Raw genomic sequence first — 27219 nt, forward strand, 5'->3', positions numbered from 1 at the left:
TACCTTTTTTTTAAAGTACCAAAGATATGTCTATAAACGAAGCTTTCGTAAAAATTTAACATGAAAATAATTCCAAGTATAACAACTCTGTGACCTTGACCTTGGGTATAATGGGCCCAGCCCCTGCACATACTTTGTTTGTATGCTGGGCAATATTTATGTGAACTTACAGTAAGATATAAGCAAAAGTAACAAAGATATGACAGAAAAACAAAGGTTGCCGAAAAACTGTAACCTTAAAAATAACCTAAGTGTAACACCCTGGTGACCTTGACCTTGGGTATAATGGGCCCAGCCCCTGCACATACTTTGTTTGTATGCCGAACAATGTTTATGTGAAGTTACAGTAAGAAATAAGTAATAGTAACAAAGATATGACAGAAAAACAAAGGTTTCTGAAAAACTTTAACCAAGAAAGCTCACGTCCACCCTGGGGCAAGTAGAATATCCCCCCTATTCTCCAAATAGTGGAGCTAAAAAATCTATAAATTACCTACCGACCAATGTATAATAATAGTGATTTTGATTGAAAATATAGGTACCTGTATTGCACTATGTGAAGATTATTAATAAATGCCATGAAAATATAAAGCATCTGGCAAACATCTTAATTTGAAAAAAACAACTTCATACAAATTGTTTTGGAGAACACAGAACTGTGTAATTGTAATAAATTACACTGTTCATTCTATACTGCAATCGTAATGAAATATGCAGTGGTAGAACATTTGACTCCCAACTCTCCTGTCATGAATGTGAATCTAGTCAGTTATCTTAGGCAAAAAGTACTGGTTAAAAATCCAGCACACTGTCACTGCATAATCAATAAAGTTGTTAAAACTTTCTCTACGATCAGTATGAAAAAAATATGTTTAAACTACAATGGAAAACAGCATTATTGTTCTTAAAGTTTGTGAGTTGTTGCCATGTACCTATGAACTCGTTTTGTTTTTGTTCATCACTTATCAATCAAGCACAGTCTTCATTGTAAGAAGTACACTAGACACTGGCTTAGCAAGCATATCGAGAAATGAAATCCATTTGCAATTTGGCCAAAACACAACCAGACATGTAACATACTGGCAAATACAATAGGCCTGTATACACTCTTACAGGAAAATATTGGTGACATCTTTGACTAGTTGATATCATAACGGCTGAAAACCAGGTAAACTTGAAAATGCTTCGCTGGCTGAAAACAAAAGTAAACATATCTGATTCATTATTCAATAGCTACTGTTTACATATCACTGTACATTGGCTTAACCTTTACCCTGCTAAATTTCTAAAACTGACTGATCTATCATTCAATTTGAGCAGAGTCACTTATCATTCGAAGAGGTGCTCACTAAAAATTTACTGACTGAACAGCGAATAGTGCAGACCATGGTCAGCCTGCACGTCCACTGGTCGCAAAGGCAGAATCACATGCCGCCAGCAGGCTAAAGGTTAAAGTAACAGAATTTTCCAGACACACAGCACAGGTGGATTTGTTTGTTTGTGTTAGATTTTATGTTGTTGTTCTTAATTTTATCTGCATATCTTTTAGAAGATCCTTGAAGCAGTTCTTGAGAAAAAGGCATTTCAGTGTTTTTCTTTTTCAAGCTCTAGCAGCCCCTTAAAGGGTCCAAGTACCGGAATCTCCATGTGATAAAAACTCAGGTGCACAAATTCACATGCTAGATAATACTCCCTCACAGTTTCATGACTCTTGGTGAACTATTTTTTAAGCTATATGCCCCACAAACTTTTAAGCACCTTACATGTATTTTTCACTAAGTCAAAGACCATAACAGTTTACTCTTGTTTGGTTGAGTGAAAAAGCAATAAATCAAAGCCTACACTGGAATATGTACTTACAAAGAATATTTTCAGGTACCCTTAGAACACTGTCTTCAATGAGTTGTATATTTGGTGCGTCATTTGTAACCCAACCCGGCTGTATCCATGAACCCCACTGAAATAATAAAAGACAGTCTTTAGCTACTAAGTACTTCAATTTCTATCATGACACTAAACAAAGCATATTCAAAACAGAGAAGGCTGATCATGAATATGGATTTTTGAGGGAAATGCCATTTTCAAGGGCAGATAACTCTTTTAATACTAGTGACCTATGACTTTTATTGCATATCTTTGTTTCTTAGATGACTGTCCTTCAATATCCAAAGTTTAAAGAAATTCTGTTATTGGGAAAATATTCACCCATCTCATATACAGATACTGTAGTATATGCCTTTAATAAATTATAACAAGAGCTGTCACTAATGGTGACAAATGCCCCCACAGTGCCTTGACCTTTGACCTGGTGACCCCAAAGTCAATAGGGGATGTGTACTCAATAGGTACCATCAGCATGTGAAGTTTGAAGGTCCTGGGTGCAGTGGTTCGCGAGTGAAGTGCCTTCATGAAAAAGTTAACATTGGCCCCTGTGGCCTTGACCTTTGACCTGGTGACCTCAAAGTCAGTAGGGATCGTGTACTCAGTAAGTGCCTTCATGCAAAAAGTTAACATTGTGAGGAACGAACTAACGAACGAACGAACGGATGGACAGTTGAAAACTAATATGCCTCCCTTCGGGGGCAAAATAAAAACAAGCAAATTCGATGAATTGGAATCCCCCGCCGAAAGGGTCAGAGTTGAGGAACGGCAAAAAAATATATCCAGCAAAAAGTTAAGAATGTTACCAAGAAGCAAATAATTTCATTAGTCAAAATCAAATTAAAAGAAAATGAATGATTTGTTTGGGTGGGAGGTGGGGTGAGGATACAACAGTTTACATGTTGATTATAAATATTGATAGAAAACAAAAAATGAAAAAAAAAAAAAAAAAAAAATTGTGGGGGGGGGGGGGGGGGGGGGGGGGGGGGGGGGGGGGGGGGGTGACCAAGGTAAGGTGGTGACCAGGTACACAACATCACATGTTTATAATAAATGTTCATGGAAAAGAATGGAAGAAGTTTAATGAAATTCTTCCAATTGATTGGTTTGTTATGTACAGATCTGTGGATTTTTAAACAATTAAAGGGCAATAACTATATGGAAAATTGACCAATCGAAAAAAAACTTGAAGGGCATCGTCACAGTATCTTGGTTCATGTCTATTTCAAGTTTGATGAAATTCTACCTGCTAGTTACTGAGAAATGGTTGCAGACGGACATTTTTCATTAAATCAAGGGCAATAACTCTGAGGAAAATTGACCTATCAAAAAAAAAACTTGACGGGCATCAGCGCAATATCTTGGTTCATGTCATTTTCAAATTTGATGAAATTCTACCTGTTAGTTACTGAGAAATGGCTGCAGACGGACATTTTTTATTAAATTGACCAATCAAAAAAAAAACTTGACGGGCATCATCGCAGTATGTTGGTTCATGTTTATTTCAAGTTTCATGAAATTCTACCAAGTAGTTACTGAGAAATGGCTGCGGACGGACGGACGGACGGACGGACTGACGGACGGACTGACGGACGGACAACGCCATTTCAATACCCCCCTCCCGATTTCATCGGCGGGGGATAATAACAACAATAACAAGTGGAAGTAAACTCATTTAGCTGTAACAGTTACAATAAGGTAACCCTTAAATCAAAAGATTCATAATGAGTAAATCCCAACTGACAACAGTACACTCTGAACCTATCAAACGTAGGAATTTCAAATTATTATATACTGATTTTACAGCTTCATTTAGTTGAAATGGAACATCCATCAATATTTTCAATATCAACATTTATAACATATATCAAGTTTGTGAAGCACTAATGGATAACGTGGCATACGGAAGTATATGATATGTCTTTGACAGCAAAAACTTGTGATGCATTGGATTCTAGTCATCTGAACAGTGAACTTGACCCCAGAGATAACTCAGTGTGACGTATGTCAGAACAACAGCTTTTGGCAGTAATATAGTTTCTTTCATCCGATTATTTTAGTTAAATAACACTGATTTTTGCTTAGCATAATGGATATTTTGTAATCACAATTTCAAAACAGACACAAATGAATTGCATTTATTTATCTCTAAAAACTGAGCTTTATATTGCTGCCCACTACTCAACGAAAACCCACGACTCGCCAACAATGTACCATACTCCCACTAACCTGTTTATTTTTTTCAGCAACTATCACAGATATAGGAACATTGAGATCAAATGTATCACCGTTGCTCAGGAATACAGTCACCAGCACTTCATACTCACACTGAAATATATTGTCAAATATTCATTTAAATACAGTCAAACCCATAAATAACCATACTAGTGAGTGCCAAAAAGAAGTCTATTCTTGCAGCTGTCATTATTCACTGGTTATAATACAGTTAAACCTACTTTTGTGACTACCTGTATTCAGCAGCCACTTTCCTTTAGCAGCCAGCTAACTTCCCAAACTGACTTCTTGTTCCTTTCAACTTTTTACTGCCACAAGCAGCAAGACTGTATTGCTCCCTTGGTCAGCAGCTTCATACAGGTTTTACTGTACTGTATGTTTTTAAATCAAAAATGAAACCAGCAGTCTTCATGGCAACATAACACAGTCCAGTATGTTTATCGGAACCAATTTTAGGAGAACAAACTGATATGATGTTTTTTCAACGGTCAAATAATTCCATTCTTTTAAAGCACTGATAATGAAATTTTACTGTTCATCCATATCAAATAACACAACCAAATTTACTTCACTCATACTCGGATAATTCGAGCATCACCCTTTGCTCGAAAACATTGTCAGGTCCCAGCAAAATCCCTGTCTAAGGTATATTGTTTGATGGCTCAAACTAATGATAACTCAAACAAAATTTGCTGGTCCCATAAAGTTAGAGCAATCAAAGTTTGACTCTATATATTTGTTATTTTTCACTGTGCACTAATCAGATATGCATTTCACTGTTATGTTTGAACAATTCATTGAAATACAGCTCTCTTACTTTCATATGTTGACCTCTCACAGATGGATAAACTGGTCTATTGTTGGTATCTTTTAATGGTATCTGGATATTGTCCAACCCCCTGAAAACAAAATCTCAGTTAAACCAATAAACATTTTTTTTGTGTTTTTACATGAAATGTCTATTTATTTGTTATGGTGTCATATTTCTGCCAACCACATACCCACTTATTTATGTAGACAGTTTTCTCTAAAAATGTCACATATCCAGTTATTATCTGGCAAGTAGCAAAATTGCGTGTTATCCAGATAATCATGTTAACAGGACAAACATGCCTGTTAGTGCCGACTTCTGCCATCCACATAGTCACATAAATAAGTGGTTATTGTGAATGTTTTCTTGATATCTAGTTAATATTCGTACCAAAATTGGTGATTAACTGTTAGACTTTTCGTCCCTTATACGTAACTGTCACGGTATAGAACTTGAGTATTGAAATGAGGAGAAAATGTATAGACAGCCGTGTAGCTCAGTCAGTACAGCATTAGAACCGTTTTCTGAGGTCCCAGATTCGAGTCCCGGTCTGGCTGCACATTTTTCTCATCCTGTGAAATTGGCGCCCAACATGGGGCCTTGACGGCAAAACAATGGTTAGTCTCCAACGCCTTTAACTGCTTAATTTTTAAAGTTCCATGCTTGAATATTTAACAGAACTTGAATATTGAAACAAGGAGAAAATGGGTAAGCGGTGGGGTAGCTCAGTCCGAAGATTATCGGAACCGTATTCCGCGGTCCCCGGTTTGAGTCCTGGTTTGGCTTCACATTTTTCTCACCTTTTGACAGAATGAATGAGTGTATATCCACCTCATCCCCTGCCACCACCACTAATGGTTTGTGCCTATAGATAGGATTTGGAATGATAAATTTGCATAATTGTTATGCCCCTTTATGTATTTTTATTTATTCTGTAATGATAGGCGATGATTATGGGATATTGCTAATCATAACTGACTGACAAAAATCAAGATACCTAGTTAACACAAGGCAGTCTAAAAGACAGCTAAATCCCCCACCACATAGTGAAAGGGTAAACCTTTGACCTTGAGCTGTGACCTTGACCTTGAACTGACATGGCTGACCCATGAATTCTGCACATCGTCTAGATGAGGTGATCATTTGACCAAAGTTTAATGAAAATCCTAAAAGGGCTTTAGGAGATACAGAGCTCAAACCTTTGACATTGAGTTGTGACCTTGACCTTGAGTTGACATTGCTGACTCATGAGTTCTTAATGAGGTGATCATTTGACCCAAGTTTAATGTAAATCCTTCAAGGGGTTTAGGAGATACAGAATGGACACAAAATGGAAGGCCCAAACCTTTGACTCTAAGTCTTGACTGACTCATCAATTCTGCACATCATCTTGATGAGGTGATCATTTGACCCAAGTTTCATGAAAATCCTTCAAGGGGTTTAGGAAATACAGAGCGGACACAAAATGGAAGGCTCAGACCTTTGACCTTGAGTTGTGACCTTGACCTTGAACCCACTTGGCTGACTCATGAGTTCTGCATATCGTCTTGAAGAGGTGATAATTTAATCCAAGTTTCATAATTATCCTTCAAGAGGTTTAAGAGATACAGAGCGGACACGAAATGGTAGGCTCAAACCCATGACCTCGAGTTGTGACCTTGACCTTGAGCCGACATGGCTGACTCATGGGATCTGCACATCATCTTGATGAGGTGATCATTTGATTCAAGTTTCATGATTATCCTTCAAGGGGTTTAAGAGATACAGAGCGGACACAAAATGTTACGGAAGGACAGAAGGACGGAAGGACGGACGGAGACCATTCCTATAACCCCCCACCACTTGTGGCGAGGGATTAATAAGTGAATATGTGGATGGCAGTAGTGGGCACTAACAGGCAGTTTTGTCGTGTTAAAATACTTAAGTGGATAACAAGCAGTTTTGACACCTGCCAGATAATAACTGAATAAGACACATTTTTAAGAAAAATTTCGAGATAAATAAGTGGATATGTGGTTGGCAGAAATATGCCACCATAATTTGTTAAATTATATCAATTATAATAACACTAGTTACTAAGAACTGTTCCTAAGCAAAACATTTAAAGGTATGTTTCATATATAAATTATTTAAGCCACAGCCAAGAATCAAACACACACCAGAACAACAGTGGCAAACTGTCACAAAATATGCCTGTCATCGAACTTGGCCTAATTCAAGGGCCATAATCTAAGACTGCCTAGGGCGATTTGCCTGGTTATCGAACTTGGCCGGGTATTATGCCCACAAACATCATCAGCAAGATTGGTGAAGATTCGATGAAAACTGTTTGACTTAGAGAGCGGCCAAGGCTAAATTCGCAGATTTCAAGTAATTCAAGGGCCATAATCCAAGAGTGCCTGGGGCGATTTTGCTGGTTATCGAACTTGGCTGAGATATTATGCCTACAAACATTGTCACCAAGTTTGGTGAAATTCGGATGAAAACTGTTTGACTTAGAGAGTGGCCAAGGCTAAATTTGCAGATTTTGAGTAATTCAAGGGCTATAACTCAAGAGTGCCTGGGACGATTTTGCTGGTTATCCAACTTGGCCGAGATATTATGCCCACAAACATTGTCAGCAAGTTTGGTATAGATCTGATGAAAACTGTTTGACTTTAGAGAGCGGACAAGGCTAAATACGCAGATTTCGAGTAATTCAAGGGCCTTAATCCAAGAGTGCTTAGGGCGATTTTGCTGGTTATCGAACTTGGTCGAGATATTATGTCCACAAACATTGTCACCAAGTTTAGTGAACATCGGATGGAAACTGTTTGACTTAGAGCGGACATGCTTTTGGATGCCGACAGCCCGCATGCCACGGGTGTTCAATAATACATCCCGCTCTTTCAGAGACAGGCATATAAAAATGGTAGTTATAATATTTACTAATGTACTAAAAACTCAACACTAAATGCATACTTTGGAAATCTGACCATATCAACAGTTTGTTCTCGTCCAACCTTTTCTTTGACTTCTACATCGACAGTCACTTTATCCTCACCTCTATATAGGAGCGTAATTGAGCGCAGTAACTGAAAGCAACCAATGCAGTATTGAAATACATATACATACTGTACTGATACATTATTAAATTGTATATACTGTACTGATATTTTATCAAATTGTCAATATATACTGTACTGATATTTTATCACATTGTATATACACATGGTACTGATATTTTATCCAATTGTATATACATAGTGTACTGATATTTTATCAAATTGTATATACATACTGTACTGATATATTATCAAATTGTATATATATAGTGTACTGATATTTTATCAAATTGTATATACATACTGTAAGGATATCTTATCAAATTTTATATGCATACTGTATGGATATATTACTAAATTGTATATACATACTGTATGGATATATTATCCTACTGTATATACATACTGTACTGATATATTATCAACTTCTATAAACAAACTGTACTGATATATTATCAAATTGTACAAACTGTACTGATGTATTATCAATTTGTATATACATACTGTATGGATATATTATCAAATTGTATGTACATACTGTACTGATATATATCAACTTGTAAATAAACACTGTACTGATATACATTTTGTATTATCAAATTGTATATACATACTGTATGGGTATATTATAAAATTGTATATACATACTGTATGGATATATTATCAAATTGTATATACGTACTGTACGGGTATATTATCAAATTGTACATACATACTGTATGGATATATTATAAAATAGTATATACATAATGTCAATACAATACCACAATTAACAATGACAACCCCAAGTATGTGTTGAATGCCTTTGTCTAACATACCTGTATTTTAATTGACTGTACAATAACACTCGAGTTGTTTGTCATTATTACCCGGAGTTTTGCATTTTCTCCTGTTCTGTGAATGTGATCATGAAGTCTGAAAAAAAGAAATCTGTATTTCAACAAACTACAAGAACAATGTATCATAGTAATTTTTGGACATTTATTGCTCCAGAAGTCATGGCAAAATGTAAGTTAATGGATAACCTAATATAAAACCTGAGACATAGAACATGCCACTTGGGTTAACTGATGAAACAAGCAACCATACGACTTTCTACTGATGAAAATGTATACATGTTATGTAATGATTTTAAAAAAAGAGCTGTCACTATTGGTGACAAATGCCCCCGCAGCACCTTGATCTTTGACCTGGTGATCCCAAAGTCAGTAGGGGTGGTGTACTCAATAAGTACTATCAGCATGTGAAGTTTGAAGGTCCTGGAAGAAGTGGTTCGTGAGTAAAGTGCCTTCATGCAAAAAGTTAACGTTGGCCCCTGTGTCCTTGACCTTTGAACTGGTGACCCCAAAGTCAGTAGGGTTGGTGTACTCATAAAGCACTATCAGCATGTAAAGTTTGAAGGTCCTGGGTGCAGTGGTTCGTGAGTAATGAGCCTTCATGCAAAAAGTAAACGTTGGCCCCTGTGACCTTGACCTTTGACCTGGTGACCCCATAGTCAGTAGGGGTGGTGGTGGTGTACTCAATAAGTATTATCAACATGTGAAGTTTTAAGGTCCTGGGTGCAGTGGTTCGCGAGTAAAGTGCCTTCATGCAAAAAGTTAACGTTGGCCCCTGTGACCTTGACCTTTGACCTGGTGACCCCAAAGTCAGTAGGAGTGGTGTACTAAGTAAGTACTGACAGCACATGAAGTTTAAAGGTCCTGGGTGCAGTAGTTCGCAAGTAAAGTGCCTTCATGCAAAAAGTTAATGTTGGCCCCTGTGACCTTGACCTTTGACCTGGTGACCCCAATGTCAGTATGGGTGGTGTACTCAATAAGTACTATCTGCATGTGAAGTTTGAAGGTCCTGGGTGCAGTGGTTTGCGAGTAAAAGGCCTTCATGCAAAAGGTTAACGTTGGCCCCTGTGACCTTGACCTTTGACCTGGTTACCCCAAAGTCAGTAGGGGTGGTATACTCAATAAGTACTATCAGCATGTGAAGTTTGAAGGTCCTGGGTGCAGTGGTTCACGAGAAAAGTGCCTTCATGCAAAAAGTTAACGTTGTGACGAACGAACTAACGAACGAACGGACGGACAGTTAAAAACTAATATGCCTCCCTTCGGCTTCGGGGGCATAATAAGTCATAAAATCAGCTTTAAATCTAAGTTATTTCAAACAGTTTATTTGACCATATAACAGAAAATTGCTGAATACACAAGAATGTAAATTTTAATTTTAGTTCTGGACAATTTATTTGACCAATTATGATAGAAAACTGGTGAATATATATGTGGAAAATTTTATTTACATCTCCACAGACCACTAAAATGAAAACCTGCTTGAGTTCCAATATTTTAAAATCAGTCAAAACATTGTGCTATTCTTTTTATTGCTGCAAATCAAAAATACATTGTAAATCAAATTCTGCAATGCAGAAAAAAGTTTGATTCCAACTTGCCAATCTACTTCAAACTACCATAGTTTCCACAGTAACCTGAGATAGGTACCTAGCAATCTTTGACACACTTCCCAATTTACCATATGCATTTTTTTAAAAGAATAAGAAAATAATTTCAGTTGTTAGTAACTGTAAATGAAAAGTAAAAACAGAATGATTCAGATTCTAGACAGAATTCATTTACAAAAACACTGGGCTGTAGGTTAAATCTGAATATCTCACTACTGGTCATTTACCATTCATGGAATAATTCTGATGCATTCTATATATCTGTTCATGTTAATATAGAACAATAGCAAGGCACTTTATATCCCATACAATCATACAGAGTATATGTTGTTGCAGAGTACTAAAGGCAAAGTTAGTTATCTAAAGACTTTTTCGATTTGCAGTCTGCTTAGAATGGTAGTCCTTCCATTCCATTGCAGGTCAATATCTGAAGATATATTCAAATTGAGAACTTTGAATGACTGAAGTTTGAAATTAGACATATAAGCAAATTATAAATGATGCACCCCATGGCAATATTCTGTTTCACGATCTCCATTTTAACTAGCTTATATATCAGACACTCTGTGGATGTTTGAGGCCATATATGGTCCTGTAAATATTTACTGAGGTATAAAATGTAACTAAGAAAAAAATTCTCTTCTATATAGTCAAACCACACCAATATCCAGCAGAATACTCTAAGGCATCTGGAAGATTGAAACAAGTTAAAATCACACCAAACCAGTAGACACTTGATTTAGCATGTCTTCCCTCATGCAAATTGAAAAGACAACAATATCAATGTGCTAAAGAAGCAAAGTAAAAAGACTGAAAGAATAAAGAGAACAGTAATATGAAGAAAAGATCCAACAAATACAAAAATAACACTGTGTATTTGGCCAACAAATTAAATTTTAATTTGAGAGTCAAATATGCTGGTTTTTATAGAATGGTTTCTGTATAAACCAACACTTTCAGATTATTTAAATGTTAATTACATACTTCCATAATTTTTCAGAAGTGAAAATGATATAGCTTGTTACCAAACAGGAAAATGAAAAAAAAAAAAAAAAAAAAAAAAAAAAAACATTTATAGGATATTTTGAAAAACTTATGCATTTGTTGGTCCTATAAAATCACATTTTCTCCATGCATACTAGATGTCTTGTACATCACAACATGTAAATTTGTATTTCTGATTTAGATTTACACAAGTAAAAAATCTTAAGCACTGTAAAAGTCAAAACATAATGAATTCTAAGTAAAAAACGTTATACAATAAGGCCTTTTTAAGGTGACTGCATATAAATAATAATGTTGTTTTGAATTTAAAAACAACAGCTGTACAATGACAGCAAGCTTGACTATTTGGGACTCTTCTGTGTAATTCTACTTTTCATACAAAAGCTTTACCAAACTTTTTCAAAGATGAAAAGTGGGGAATGATTTTGAAAGTCTGAGATAAGACTGTGGTTCAGTATGGTCTTTTCATTATCTCGTAGAATTATAAAAGTGTTTGAAAGGCAATCAGTACAACAGTTACTGAGAAACCTGGTCACATGTGAAACTCTAATTTCTAATTTTAAAAGGAGCAAAACTTTGACCAAATGTACTGACCATGGGCTATAAGCTTGCCAAGTTTAAGAATCTAAGGAGTCCTCAAGATATTGAGCAGAAATGTTGTTTTTGTAAATAATAATTATCATGACCTTGACCTTTGACCTCAATATCAATAGCTTTCATCCAATGCCCATGAGCAATGTGCATTCAAGAGCGGGGATCATATGTGAAAGCATTCTTAAATTACTGTGCAGAAATGATCTTGCAGATGTACAGATGACATATGTGTTTCATTTTCTTTCTTTAAAAATTTCTATGTTATAAAGTGTCATAATTTTAACAAAATATGAGCTAGTAAAGAGTTGTGTAACTTGTCTTGTGATGTCATCTAATGATCGATGGATGAAGTTTTGCAGAACTTTTGTGAAACGGATGTCAACATCAATAGAAAGATGAAAACAAATGTTCCACTACAGGAAAGTTAAAAGATTTCAGACAGTCAAGCTAAAACTCAAATTACAAGTAAACATTTGAGCATATAAGCAAATCTGAAAATTAAGTCCACAGCCCAGCATCTCACCTTGCTGTAATATGGACATTCCGTTTAAAAAATATGAGGTATCTGGCTGGATGAAAGGTGTGACAGGCTACAGGTTGCCCTAAATATCGGCATGATTCTGGCAGTGGCTGCAGTATGGTTACTACTGTAAGCACCTGAAAGCCACAATACTATCTCTGAAAGTCATATCAAAAACACGTCCAACACACAATTCATCATTTCTAATGTCACACCAACTTTTTTCACTAATTCTTAACACAAACATTCAGGAAAATCTAGGAGAAACAAGCTGTGTAAAGAGGTAAAAGGTAAATAGTAAGATAGTTAAAACAAAAGAAGTCTATTTGCTTCTTTAATCATATGCATTTAGCTTTTGCTTTCACTGCTCCAAGCGCCAAGTTTCAGCCAAATGTAACAGAAAAGCAAAGCAAACAAATGAACCTTTAGAATAGGCCCAAATCATTTCCAGGTCAAAATGATTAACCCTTATCTTGCTGCACACAACTGATTCTGCCTTTACGATCAGTGCAGATCATGATCAGCCTGCACATCCATGCAGTCTGATCATAATCTGCACTGTTTGCCATTTAGTCAGTATCTTTTTTGTATGCATCCCTTTTAACAGTAAATGGTACTGTCAAAATTGAAAGATGGACATTATAGAAATTTAGCAGGGTAAGGGTTAAAGAAACAGGACAGTACATAAAGTTTGCAATTTACTTTGCTACCAATGACTGCTGAACTGCCTTCAAAATACCACAGCATAGATATTTTCATTTTATTTCAGCCAAGTTGCATTACTTCACATAGTGAATAATTTTCCTGTAGGGTTAACAAACTTTCTTACAGATTTTATTATTTATTACTTTTAAGTCGAAGACTTTTTGAGATATGTGCAACTAAAAATTTTAGGCCCTTGCAACATATTTTTGACTAAGTCAAGGGCAATAACTTTGGTCTGAGTGAAACAAAACTCCAGATGCATAACTTCACTTGCTGACTAGTAATCCTTTCATGTTTCAGGACTCTACATCAAATACTTTTTATTCTACAAACTTAAAGGCCCTATATTTGACTAAGTCAAGGGCCAGAACTTTGTCTTATTGTGTGAAATGACAATCAAAACTGCAAGTGCACAATTCAACTTGCTGAAAAATGAAACACTGATGTTTTATGACTTGACGTCAAAAACTTTTCAATATATTATACATGACACAAATATGGACAGACAAACACGGGAAAAATCTAAGCGGGCTCCGTTGTGGGGGTGGGGATATAGAACAACATTAGCTACATACACATCAAATTATCCCTGTTATTTTCCTGAAGTTGTTACTTGTATAAATTACATTATATTGCAGTAAACTGCTATCTTATGAAAATAATGACAATACAAAAATGCACTTTTTTATTTTAAGAAACCAAGGTCGAACAAGATGACCATGAGTGCCCTGTGTCGCTCACCTAACTTAGTTCTTAACCCAGATAACCTAGTATCTGAATTGGCCCAGATTTTATTATGACAAACATTTTGACCATGTTTTATGTAAACCAAGTCGATTGTTCACCAAGTTTTCAATGAACTGGCCCAGGAACATAGTTTTTGAACTCAGGTAAGCACTTTTGAACTTAGCCTAGATTCTATACAGACAAACATTCTGTCAAAGATTTATGATGATCAAGTTTTAAAAGTGACTTCTACTGTGATAACAATGTTTTTCTATGATTTGACCTAATGATCTAGTTCTTTCCTCAAGTGACCAGTTACAAATTTTTCATAGATTTTAAACATTCCAACCAAGTCTCATGATGATCAGGAAGAAAATGCTGACTTTTGAATATTAACAATGTCTTTCGATGATCTGACCTACTGACATAACTTTTGACCTGGATAATCAAGTTTTGAATTTGACATAGATTTCATAGAGACAAACATTCGGATAAAAATTTATGATAATAAAGCTAACAAGAGCTGTCAGTGGACAGCGCGCTCAACTATTCTCAGTGCTTGATAGTATAATATAAGCAATGAGTAAAACTTTAACATTACAATAAGCATATTCTAAGTCGAAAAGGGGCCATAATTCAGTCAAAATGCTTGATATAGTTGCCTCCTCCTTTTTACAGACTAGGGTCATGATGGTAAACAAGTATGCAAAATATGAAAGCAATATCTCAATGGACTTTGAAAATATTTGGGGTGGTACGCAAACTTTAACATTTATTCTAACTCTAAAAGGGGCCATAATTCAGTCAAAATGCTTGATAGAGTTGCCTCCTCCTTTTTACAGACTGGGGTCATGATGGTAAACAAGTATGCAAAATATGAAAGCAATATCTCAATGGACTTTGAAAATATTTGGGGTGGTACGTAAACTTTAACATTTATTCTAACTCAAAAAGGGGCCATAATTCAGTCAAAATGCTTGATAGAGTTGCCTCCTCCTTTTTACAGACTGGGGTCATGGTAAACAAGTATGCAAAATATGAAAGCAATATCTCAATGGATTTTGAAAATATTTGGGGTGGTATGCAAACTTTAACATTTGCGTGACGCTCATGATGACGCCGGGCGAATAGGATAGCTCCCCTATTCTTCGAATAGTCGAGCTAAAAATGCGTTATCTAGAGTCTGAGCATTAACAAAGTTTTTCTAAGATTTGACCTAGTTTAAAACCTCAGATAACCCAGTTTTGAATCTATTTAAAAGAGACAAACATTCTGACTGAGTTCAAATAGTAAATAAGGTCTATAGACTGTGAACTATGTTAGTTTAAGACCTTGGGTAACAAAGTGTTGATCTTGATCTAGATTTTATAGAAACATATATTCTGACAAACCTTATCATGATCAGGTATAAAATGTGGCCTCTAAAGTGTTAACATTGTCTTTCCATTATTTTACATTGTGACCTAGTTTCTGACCTCGTGTAACCCAGTTTTGAACTCTACCTAGTTTCCATAGAGACAAACACTCTGAAAAAGTTCTAAGAAGATCCAACAGAAAATCAGGCCTCTAGGGCGTTTACAGAAGGTTTTTCCATATTTTGACCTTGTGACCTAGTTTTTGACCTAAGGAAATCCAGTTGTCAACTTGAACTTCATGTAGACAAACATTCTGACAATATTTTTAAGAAGATCAAACGAAAATGTGGCTTCTAGAGTGTTAACAAGTTTTTTATGATTAAATCTACTGACCTAGCTTTTTACCTTTGATAACCCCATTTTAGAACTGACTTAGATTCTACAGACAAACATTCTGAGAAAATTTCATAAAGAGAGGTAGAAAATGTGACCTCTATAGAGTGTTCACAAGGTTAACCTTTTCACTGATCTAATGACGTGATCAAGTTTCGTTTAGACTGGGCTAAAATTGTGACCTCTAGGAATGTCATCAGTCAAATTGCTAATGAAAAATGATGCACAACAACTGATGACAGACACAGGGTGATCACTGATCACAACAGCTCACCTTGAGCACTTCGCACTTCGTGCTCAGGTGAGCTAAAAAAAGGAAAAACTTGCCAAAAGTAATTTAATGTTCCATTAGGAATAATGAACTGTGTGTTATGGAATAATCATACAAGAAAATATTATAATAATTATGAATAATACCTGGTAGAGACATCAATCAGGGCTGTTCTCAGGAAACGTGTGTATTCATATTTAACTACAATCGCAGCTGGATTATCCGAGGCTTTTATGCCCCTTGGCAGTGACTGTCTCACCGTAACAAACTGACTAGTCTGAAATCCAAAGTTAGTACACAGGTATACTTACCTGACCTCTATTGCTATTTTACCCAAGTTATTTCAAGATAATATTAAGTTAGTGTCAAAATCATGGTAACAACTGCAATTTGTTTTGTTTTTGTTGGATTTGAAGTCAGACAGACACAAGGCCAAAGATATGGCAACTTTCCAGCATAATGGTAGGGAAAGACCTCTGGTGCCTGTCCGTCCATTTATTCAGGCCCGGGGGCACCCCTGGATAGAATAAACAAATAAGTTCTGCAAACCAGATGGATGGCTTCCTCACATATTGAAATAAGCAGGGTAGCAAAATAAAAATGAGAATTAAAAGTTGTATTAACCCGATACAATACATAATTTTTTGTAGGCAGTATTGACATGTAAATTAATGAATACCCCAGTAAATTACTGTTTAGTTTACTGTAATCATGTACTCATGTTAAAATAGAATCTGGTGTTAAAATAACAGTAAACTCTGTTAACTCAAGGAACCACAACAATGCAGGTGTATGATGTCTTAGACAAGTTAAAATAAAAGAAAACAAGAGCACCGCCTTGCGGGTGCTGACGCTCATCTGATTTTTTTTGTGTAATAGAAATATTGTCCTACCCATGATTTTCTAAGTCTAAAAAGGGCCATCATTCTTGCAAAAAGCAGGATAGAGTTATGTTTCTTGATGTACAGCGTCCACTTATGATGGTGAAAAACTGTTGCAAGTTTTAAAGCAATAGCTTTGATAGTTTATGAGAAAAGTTGACTTAAACATATTACTCAACCAAGAAAATGATTTTCTAAGTCCAAAAGGGGCAATAATTATTGCAAAAATCAGGATGGAGTTATGCTGCTTGCTGTACAGGGTCAGCTTATGATGGTGAACAAGTGTTGCAAGTTTCAAAGCAATAGCTTTGATAGTTTAAGAGAAAAAGTTGACCTAAACATAAAACTTAACCAAGAAATCTGATATTTTCTAAGTCCAAAAGGGGCCATAAATCTTGCAAAAAGCAGGATGGAGTTATGTTTCTTGCTGTACAGGGTCAACTTATGATGGTGAACAAGTGTTGCAAGTTTTAAAGCAATAGCTTTGATAGTTTAGGATAAAAGCTGACCTAAACATAAAACTTAACCAAGAAAACTGATTTTCTAAGTCCAAAAGGGGCAATAAATCTTGCAAAAAGCAAGATGGAGTTATGTTTCTTGCTGTACAGGGTCAGCTTATGATGGTGAACAAGTATTCCAAGTTTCAAAGCAATAGCTTTGACAGTTTGGGAGAAAAGTTGACCTAAACATAAAACTTAACCAAGAAATCTGATATTTTCTAAGTACAAAAGGGGCCATAAATCTTGCAAAAAGCAAGATGGAGTTATGTTTCTTGCTATACAGGGTCAGCTTATGATGGTGAACAAGTATTCCAAGTTTCAAAGCAATAGCTTTGATAGTTTAGGAGAAAAGCTGACCTAAACATAAAACTTAACCAGGCAACGCCGACGCAGACGCCGACGCCGACAACCGCTTAAGTGATGACAATAACTCATCATTTTTTTTCAAAAAATCAGATGAGCTAATAAAATAAATAGAATTGTGTCCATAGGACACTGATGCCCCCACATACTGAGCCATCCTCTAAATAGCAAATTTTTTGGCAAAGAATATCTTCATAGAAAAGATTTTCGACTAAATGTTTGAAGCAAATTATATTCAAATAACTTTGTGAATTCAAGCAACTTTGAATCCATTCTTTCAAAAGGTGTATGAGGAGTTTACTGCACCAAATTTCTCCACTATGGTCAATTGTGTAAAATTAAGGAAGGGCAATAACTCTACAAAAAATAGCCACAGAAAAAAATCATCTTCACCCCAAGATCCTTCATCTGTGAAACTTTTAAGCATATCCTTTCAAATAGTTTTTGAGGAGATGGACACACAAGATTGTTCTCTATATCCTACATATCAAAATATTAAAGGGCCATAACTGCTGTAAAAATAGTCACAGCAAAAGTTCCTTCCTTATGGTCATCTGCACATCAAGCTTGTTCACTTGTGAAGTTTGAAGCAAATCAGGCTAATAGTGTGGGAGGAGTTGGATACAACAGATATTTGTCTATATTCTATACAGCAAAACTATCAAAGGGCAATAACTGTGGTAAAAATAGTCAGTGCAAAATTTTCTTCCTTCACGGTCATCTGCACATCTAGGTTGTTCATCTGTGAAAGTTTGAAGCAAATCGGGTCAATAGTGTGGGAGATGGATACACAAGATTTTGGGACGTACGGATGGATGGATGCATATACGTACGTACATACATACGGACATACAGACAGCAACAACACTATATGCTCCCCACATAAATGTGGGGGCATAATTATGGCAAGGCAGAAACAGTTTTACTTTGGTCAGTGCATACAAAAAGACAAACATAACAAGAGGGTCATGCTGACCCTGAATTGCTTACCTGAGTAATATGAGCCACATGTTTCAAACGGAAAACTGATGCTAAAATATTAGAAAGTAGGTCAGTAGGTCACATTCATGATCACTGAAAGGAAGTTTTAAGATTGGTGTGCAAAACTGTCCATGTCATCCAAATTTTAAGGCTGTATCTTCAAAACAAAAAAGTAGGTCAGTAGGTCAAGGTCACAGTCAAGTGAACCCTAATCACTAATCAGGTAGTTATAATTAAACAGTCTAGGAAATATGACCTGATAATTTTAAAGTATTTTTTTCCTATATAACTCATAATCATAACATGTGACCCCCAGGGCAGGGCCTCTTTTCACCCCTGGGGCATAATTTGAACAAACTTGTTAGAGATTCACCAGGCAATGTTACATAGCAAATATCAAATGCCTATGCTTGAACTTTCAGACAAGAAGATCTTTAATTCTTTTCCTATATAAGTCTATGTTAAACTTGGTACCCCCAGGGCAGGGCCTCTTTTCACCCTATGGACATAATTTGAACAATTTTGGTAGAGAAATACTAGGAAAGGCAACATATTTAATACCAAAAGCCTAGGCCTTGCAGTTTCCGGCAAGAAGATTTTTAAAGTTGTTTTTTTCCTATATAAGTCTATGTAAAACATGAGACCCCCACGGGACAGGGCCTCTTTTCATCCCAGGGGCATAATTTGAAGAATTTTGGTAGAGGACCACAAGGCAATGCTACATACAAAATATCAAAGGCCTAGGTGTATTTGTTTTAGACAAGAAGATTTTTAAAGTTTTTTACTATATGTCTATGTAAAACTTGCGACCCCCGGGGCAGGGCCGCTTTTCACCCCAGGGGCACAATTTGAACAATCTTGATAGAGGACCATAAGATGATGTCACATGCCAAATATCAAGGCTCTACACCTTGCGGTTTTGGACAAGAAGATTTTTAAAGTTTTTCCTTTTGGTTGCCATGGCAACCAGAGTTCTGCAGGGAATTAAATTCTTTGAACAATTTTGAAAGGGGACCACATAAGGATCATTCCTGTGAAGTTTGGTGTAATTCTGCCCAGCGGTTTTCAAGAAGATATTTTTAGAAAATGTTGACGGACACACGACTGACGACGGACATTGAGCGGTCACAAAAGCTCACCATGAGCCTTTGGCTCAGGTGAGCTAAAAACTCATACCACATTACAACATCATAACTGGTTTACAATTCTGGATCCAGAAAGCATGCTTCTTTGCTGTAAAAAGGAACAAATGTTCCAATAGTTTTGTGTAAAATGAAGGTTTCCTTGGCTTTTGTTAATTAGTTTTGGGTAATCCACAGCAGTATTCTTCTAAAAAAATATTAAGAAGGGAGGGGTCAGGTGTTTGCAGTCAGATGTTTTCATTGGGAACCTTATTTGGAGGAATACGGTATTTAAGCATATTTTGTATTTACCGCTAATGATCTACTGGCACCAATGACCTCGGCTTCAAGGAGATATTCCACTTTAGCATCCCATTTTTTCTCATCTGTCTCGTCATGGGCATGAAATGTACCTAGTCAAACAGAAGGAATGCAGTATTAGAGGCAATATACCACAAATATATATAAGAGGGTCATGATGGCTCTAGCTTAAACAGGCTAGACAGCTTGCAACTTTGGAAGAGAAACACATAAATATGCTCCAGGTGTTGAAAGTTCCAGAGGCAGTATTAGTTGATTACATAAATTAGTGTGACTTACTTAATTAGATAAAGTCATAGTTTTGTTATAAGCCTTCTTGGGTCGCTTTCATGGCTAGATATGAAAATAATTCACAAATGGGGAGGCTAGGCTGGTTAAAACAACTTACAGTTTACAGAAATATTTATTTTAGGTATTTTTAAAGAAATAAAACAGGACATTTAGTCAACCAGCTCTTTGTCAACCTTTTGTTTGTTGACTTTGACTTTTGGTAAAATATGACCTCTTTTAATCTTTACATCTGCTTTATTAGATTTCTAGCCTGCACCCTTAGCTCAAAAGGAAGAGTGCAGATCTACGGATCGCCGGGTTGCGAGTTCGAGCCCTGGGCGAGGCGTATGTTGTCCGTGACTATTTGATAAAAGACATTCTGTCTTAGATCATTCGTTCTCCACCTCTGATTCATGTGGGGAAGTTCGCAGTTTCTTGAGGAGAAAGGTTTGAACTGGTACAGAATCCAGCAACAGTGGTTAGGTTAACTGCCTGCCATTACATAACTGAAATACTGTTGAAAAACGGCATTAAACCCAAAACAAAACAAAAAAAAAAAATCAGATTTCTATCAATTAAATCTACAAAACTGAAGTGTAAAACTGGGTATGTACATGAGAGAATTACACTTTTCTTTTTCTACAATGGGAGCTTAAATTTCAGTTAACAATACCTCCACACAGCAAACACCTATACAGATGTGTTTTATGACTCACAATGAGTAAAACAATTTTACAGGCATTCTTCTATAGTAAATTACAGGAACAGTGCAAACTCCAGCAGGCCTACTGAAAATCATGACGACCATCCTGCCAAACGACTTGCCTTTGAATTTGTCAATCCCTAAACAAACAGATTCTTATAGTTCCAGCAGTGTTTGCTGTAGAGAAATTGCAATGTACTTACCAGGTATTTCAATAGGCAGTAAGATTTTGAATGGGAAGTATGTTATACACATGCTCAGCGGCCCTGTAATAAAATTCAAAATATACTAGAAATCATTATGTAGACATTATAATCTATTACATCCTTAGAACATTATAAAAACAAGAATTGTTTATATTAACATAGCTTCAAATTTATGGCATTTTTCTTACTGTAAAAACACTTCAGGTTTCTTTAGTGAATTTTTAATACACCTAGTACAGCTTGAAAATTAGCCTCTATGTCTGTTTTGGACAACGGTGGTCACTAGACTCTATGGTTATTAATAAGGTGATAGCCACTCAAGCCCAAGGTCGTGGGTTCACACTGGGTGACAACCATACCTTAAATAACATATAATATCAATGCTTGTTCCTACAGGAAGCGGACTCATGAGTGAGATAAATAAAACATAATTTCCTAATAACCTAATAAACTAGCGACCTTCACAATCAGGCTGTAAAATAAATGGACTTATTAATAATAAGAACATGCTTTGCAGCTTAAAATTTCATGTACATGTATTTTGGTGGCATGCATCTTTAAACATTCTCATTTCACATTTACTATAAAGAAATGGTACAATTTACACTCAGTCTTACTCTATCATTGCTAGTCAAAACCCTTAGAGAAAAAAACCCTTGAATTCAATGTTAAAAGTTCATTCCTAGGATATGTCTTTAACTTAAGGACGCAGCTCTTGAACAACGTGTAAGACAGAATGCTTTTAATCAGCCCACACAACCGTTCATTATATTTCTTATTCATCATTTCATTTTCAATGTTTCACATCTGCATAGTGGAATATGAGTTAGGTTCCAAGAACTGCAGGTTGTAAAACTGAAAACTGAAAATGAAAACCTCTAGCCTTAACCCAAATGAAGTCATTTTTTAGTTTCATCTGAGCACTATAAATGTTGCCTTACAGACTAGCTGGCCTTCAGTAACTACATGGTAAATATCTTAAAACAAATTCTGACTTTCCTTTGCTAGTAGATCCTTAATGGGCATTTGGAAAATTAAGCAATAAAATTTATAGTACTACATGCCTGAGTATCTAATTACTGACCTGGCATGTTACATATTATTTTTGGTACAGAAACTTGGGTTCTACTGTAACTAAAGAAAACAGAATAATTAGTAGACAATACCATCTGACTCCAGAAGAGCTTCATTGATAATGATATAATCCCTGTGATCTCTGTAACATACAGGATGTTCATTCACGAAGGTCGTCTTGTCCACATATTCAACTGAAATCAAAACATACCTCTTCTTGTTAACAGTTTTTAATTTTATAACATAACCAGTGTGGAAATTTAATTGAATAAAAAATGAACCACAAAAGTGGAGTTTCAATAATAGGTAATTCATTTTTTCGAAAAAAATTCTCGAAATGCGACAAAAAGTCTCGGTTACAGGATTGACATGTACACTGTATTAAAATGGGCCTTTTGGCTAATATGAAAAGTCATAAAACTGGTACACATGTGACAAGAATACAATACGATAAAATACATTACAGCAAAGTAAAGTGAAGCAAAAAAAGTTTAACATTACATCTGATTCAAAATGTTCATTACACAGAACTGAAATTTCATCTCCGACTTTGTTTAGTCTAGAGAAATATAAGATGCCAAATTTGCAATATCTGGCAAGTTGTAATTTTTTCAAATTTTCAGATATCTGTCTATCATGAATCAAATTTCATTAAAAGATTAAATAAAGTATTTCTTATGGGCTAAGGGATTTGTTGTTTGCTTAAAATAAGCTAACGTCTTACCCGCACTTGATGATGCAAAGAAAACAGATGTTGCCGCCCTCCCACCAAAAAAAAAAATTGTGTCAATGATGTAAGATATTTAGGTGGGGAGTTTTCTCCATAATATTATCATTTTCAAATCCACTGGACATTTATCACGTCAACAACTTTCATTCTCCCAAATCATTAGTAGTACTTAAGACTCACATTTTTCGTAGCCCTTAAATCGAATTCTAACCCCTCTCCCTCGTGTCGGAGTGTTGATTCTCAAATATACAACTCTGAAATATAAAATGAATCATCAAGTAAAAATTTTAGCCAATCAATTTTCTAATGACAATACCGGTATATTGAATCATTGGGTGTGTGTGTGTTGGGGTTGATGTGTGACCAGATGAGGGTACAACTTCACATGTTGATAAACATTCATGAAAGGTTTGTTAAAGAAAAAAAAAATGACAAAAAAAATTGGTAGGGGTGGGGGTACCAGGGCGGTGGGGGTGACTGGGTGTGAATACACAACTTCACATGCTTATAATAAATGTTCATGGAAAAAAATGAAAAAACAGTTTAATGAAATTCTACCGACTGGTTAGTTGGTATGTACAAATATGTTGATTTTTAAACAGTTAAAGAGCAATAACTCTGAAGTTACAGAAGAGATCCTGACAAAATTGTGAGTGCACTATACCATATCATGGTGATCTAAATTCAATTTAAGTTTCATAGTTCTAGGCCTAATATGTCACAAGGTAGGAAGCAGAAATTGCCATATTTATAATACCCTATATAGTTAACACTAGAAACTATTAAGGGCCAAAACTCTGGTGTTACTTGGGTAATCTTACTGAAACTTTATGTGTAGCATTTCCCTATAGTGGTGACGGACAGACAATGCCAAAAATATATCCCTCCGCCTTTGTCTGGGGATTAAAAGTGTAAAAGTGTTGCCAAGCTTCTTTTCACACCATCAGGACATGACCAGTTTGACATTCGTGGTGGTACCAGGGGACGAGGCCCACCAACATAGCTCAAGTCCCTTGTTTGGAGCTACACTGTAGCTGGGATACTCCTGGAAAAACAGCTTTACTTAAAGCAGTCAGTTGATGTTTGATATGGTAGATATCTATTGCTGTGTGAGGATCTGGGCAAGACCTTCGCTGGTGTCAGGTAGTCCTCATGGTCTATGGCTACAAGATGGTGTACTGTCTTGTAGCACATAGTGACTTGGGGTTTATGGCGACGTGATTCAGGAGTTCTCTCCATTGTAAAATTTCTATTTTCTTAGTCTTTAATTTCCCAACAGTTTAGCAGTATTCAGGGTTGGAATGTACTAAATTGATGTAAGCTTGTACAGTATCTTGCTAAACATATTGGGTTCATTTAAATATTACCTATATTAACTATCACTTAGTTATTTGCTGTTTTTGCCATATTACTATTTACTAGAGTCATTTTTGTAGTATTTTCCACTATTCCCCATTTTGTTGCAAAAAACATTATATTTTTTTTCTGATCATGTAGGCTAAAAATTAATATAATTATTATTTTTTAATATGCATGATCTAAAAATAGACTTCAAACAGATCTGGAGTGCATATGATATATTACAGACTCCAGTAATATATATACCAGATTCAAGCAGTTTGAACGAAACGTATCTTAAATATGTATACATTATGTAACCATGGTAATCCTAACCCTAACCTTCAGTCAGTATATTTTACATATTATGCACTAAAATGCGTGAGGACATGTAAAAATTAATTTGCATTTTTTTGCCGTGCATGCCGATGATATTATCATGATGATTTTTATGACATGCACAGAAATAATGCACCAGATCCGTAATGAGAAAAATCGGTAATGAAATAGTTACTGCCTCGCTGGTCATGTGATGTTTGTTATCTTCAGATATCAATCTGCAAATGCTTCCTTTCATGCATTTTTTATCTTTTAAAGATCTTTGTCCTTTGTTACGAAAATGCATATATGTTTGTTTGTAATGTCGCAATACATGTGACTCTTAATAATAATTAATAATAGTCTTATCCCAATTTTCGCTAGTAGTCAAGAGTGACAGATAATGTTACCACTGGCACAAGACCACTGCGTCCATTGAGTCTATGCATATGTGTAGAATTTTTGTGTCTGTATAATATATGCAGGTGCTTGGATGTGATAATCACATGACAAAAACAAAAGTAATGGCTACTTCTGCACAAAATTCAGAGATATTTTATATTGCAGTCTAAACCTCAGCAACAATGACAAAATGAAGTAAGACAGAATGTCACTAGAAGGAACTTTTGCTAAGCTAAATCTTATATAACATTATTATTGACAAAACTAATTCGCAAATCGCCTGTGACATAGCATTATTCATTTGTCACTAGTGGCAGGAACAAAAATTCTGCCCGATTATGTCGCGAAAACATATGTCAAAAGATACTTCTATTAAAATATAATATTACCCATAAATGTGTTCTCCACTGTTATATTCGCTTTTGTTTGTACGTAAACTGATCTCATTTGTCATGATATTAATAACATATTTGACGTTAAATTTGTATATTTTGACAGGTTTTGATAAAAATTTCCGACTTTATATTATTTACGAATAACTATAAACAGCCAGCGTCATCGGATCGCCTACAGTAGCAAGCAGAACGGTTAGTCTGTTCCACTGATCTCTCTGTGTAGTATAACCGCGTGGATGAGTCTGTCAGAACGGTCTGTTTATCAATTAATGTTTATGAATCGTTATGATTCAGTACAATTTATGTGGTATAATGCCGGGTTTTCCGGGTTTTAAACTTTCCCTAGAAACACAAAATGTAGTTATTAAGGGTCCAGTAATCTCAACCATGTTCCAAAGTTACAGGACAGAAAAAAAAAAAATTATCCCGGCCAGGGAAGCCATGTTAAATGGGGTTTTCGTAAAATATCTTCACTGAAATCTTCAACATGACTATACGCTGTAGCATATCTGACGAACTGAGAAATATAATTCCCATGAGATGTTGTGCGTCTGCTTTGATACGGTGAATGGCCTTTTACAGCGTAGAACACCGGGGAGAGTGCGCTAGTAATACTGAGGGAGGGCACTCGACTGTCTGTGCGCCTACTATATCACTTGACAGATGGTTCCAGTCCACAGTGGTGTTGATAGAAAGAGTGTTTATACTGTTCAGTTTTTGCACTTTTTATTACGAGACCACGGTGCTGGTTATTCACTATATATCTGTCCGCTATATTTTTTTCTGTGTTAAATTTTGGGTCACTACTAGTTTTAATTTGTCTCTTGCTTCTAGCTGGTTTGATGAACTCGTCGGGTGGTATAGCTGGTACCAACCCCTCGACCACTTTATATAGGAAGAAGAGTCGGCTGGATCTGCGACGATCTTATAAAGGAGTTGTGCGTGGTACATTCACAGCTAGATCGGGGTAAATTAACACAATAATATAATTAAAATAACCTTTCTTTCTTATTAAGAATTTCGGTATGTATGATTTTTTTCGATTTGGCGAGATGTAAATAAAAAATAGAGCAACAGTATCCGAATTGTTGGCAACTGCTCCCGAAAATAAATAGAACAGACTATTTGTGCAAAAAATTTTTTAGATAATCCATGATATTGAGTATATCATATAGATAGCGTGATGTGCTGTTAAATGCAGTCATAATGTCTTCCTGCATATGCAGGGAAATATTCAATACAAAGCCTCTTTTTAAAAAATGATACTAAAAGAAAGCAGACCTGCGACAAGTGACGCACAATTGGTTCCCATGGGAAAGCTGCATTCCCAAACCAGACATAAATGTTGTTCAGTGAAAAGGAGAGGGCTAACATCTCCTTATCGATTTAACTGATACAAATACCATCACAATAATTATGGTATAATGTTTAAAAAAGCTTGTAGCAAAACAGCTCGACTGGTAATTATAAGCAAAAATATACACAATCTGATTCAAATCATCCGGTTCAAGTAACGCCACGCATTGGATCTGAAGACGAGTTATTGAGACTCACCTTCACCAATCAAATCTTTGCTTTCAACATTTTGAAAGTGAAAGTATTAGTTTAAAAAATCTTTATTTTACCTAGC

General features: G+C 35.8%; 1 protein-coding gene across 2 annotated transcripts; it reads right to left on the reverse strand.

The window, feature by feature from the left end:
* Window positions 1-520: 520 nt before the first annotated feature.
* On the reverse strand, window positions 521-25719 carry LOC123563053 (uncharacterized). 2 transcript variants are annotated; one of them, XM_045355618.2, is made up of 12 exons: window positions 25584-25719; window positions 23317-23390; window positions 22499-22600; window positions 21330-21392; window positions 20145-20245; window positions 12540-12673; window positions 8790-8886; window positions 7889-8001; window positions 4934-5015; window positions 4111-4209; window positions 1861-1957; window positions 521-1192 (listed from the first exon to the last, which is right to left on the reverse strand). In XM_045355618.2, the coding sequence occupies exons 1-12, from the start codon at window positions 25646-25648 to the stop codon at window positions 1149-1151; spliced, it is 1071 nt and encodes a 356-aa protein (XP_045211553.2). In that variant the 5' UTR covers window positions 25649-25719; the 3' UTR covers window positions 521-1148. The 2 variants fall into 2 exon arrangements, with proteins under 2 accessions (XP_045211553.2, XP_053384517.1); XM_053528542.1 differs by lacking the exon at window positions 12540-12673 and adding an exon at window positions 16133-16263.
* Window positions 25720-27219: the final 1500 nt, after the last annotated feature.

This window comes from Mercenaria mercenaria, chromosome 2 (assembly GCF_021730395.1).
Source record: "Mercenaria mercenaria strain notata chromosome 2, MADL_Memer_1, whole genome shotgun sequence".
NCBI classification, from domain to species: Eukaryota; Metazoa; Mollusca; class Bivalvia; order Venerida; family Veneridae; genus Mercenaria; species Mercenaria mercenaria.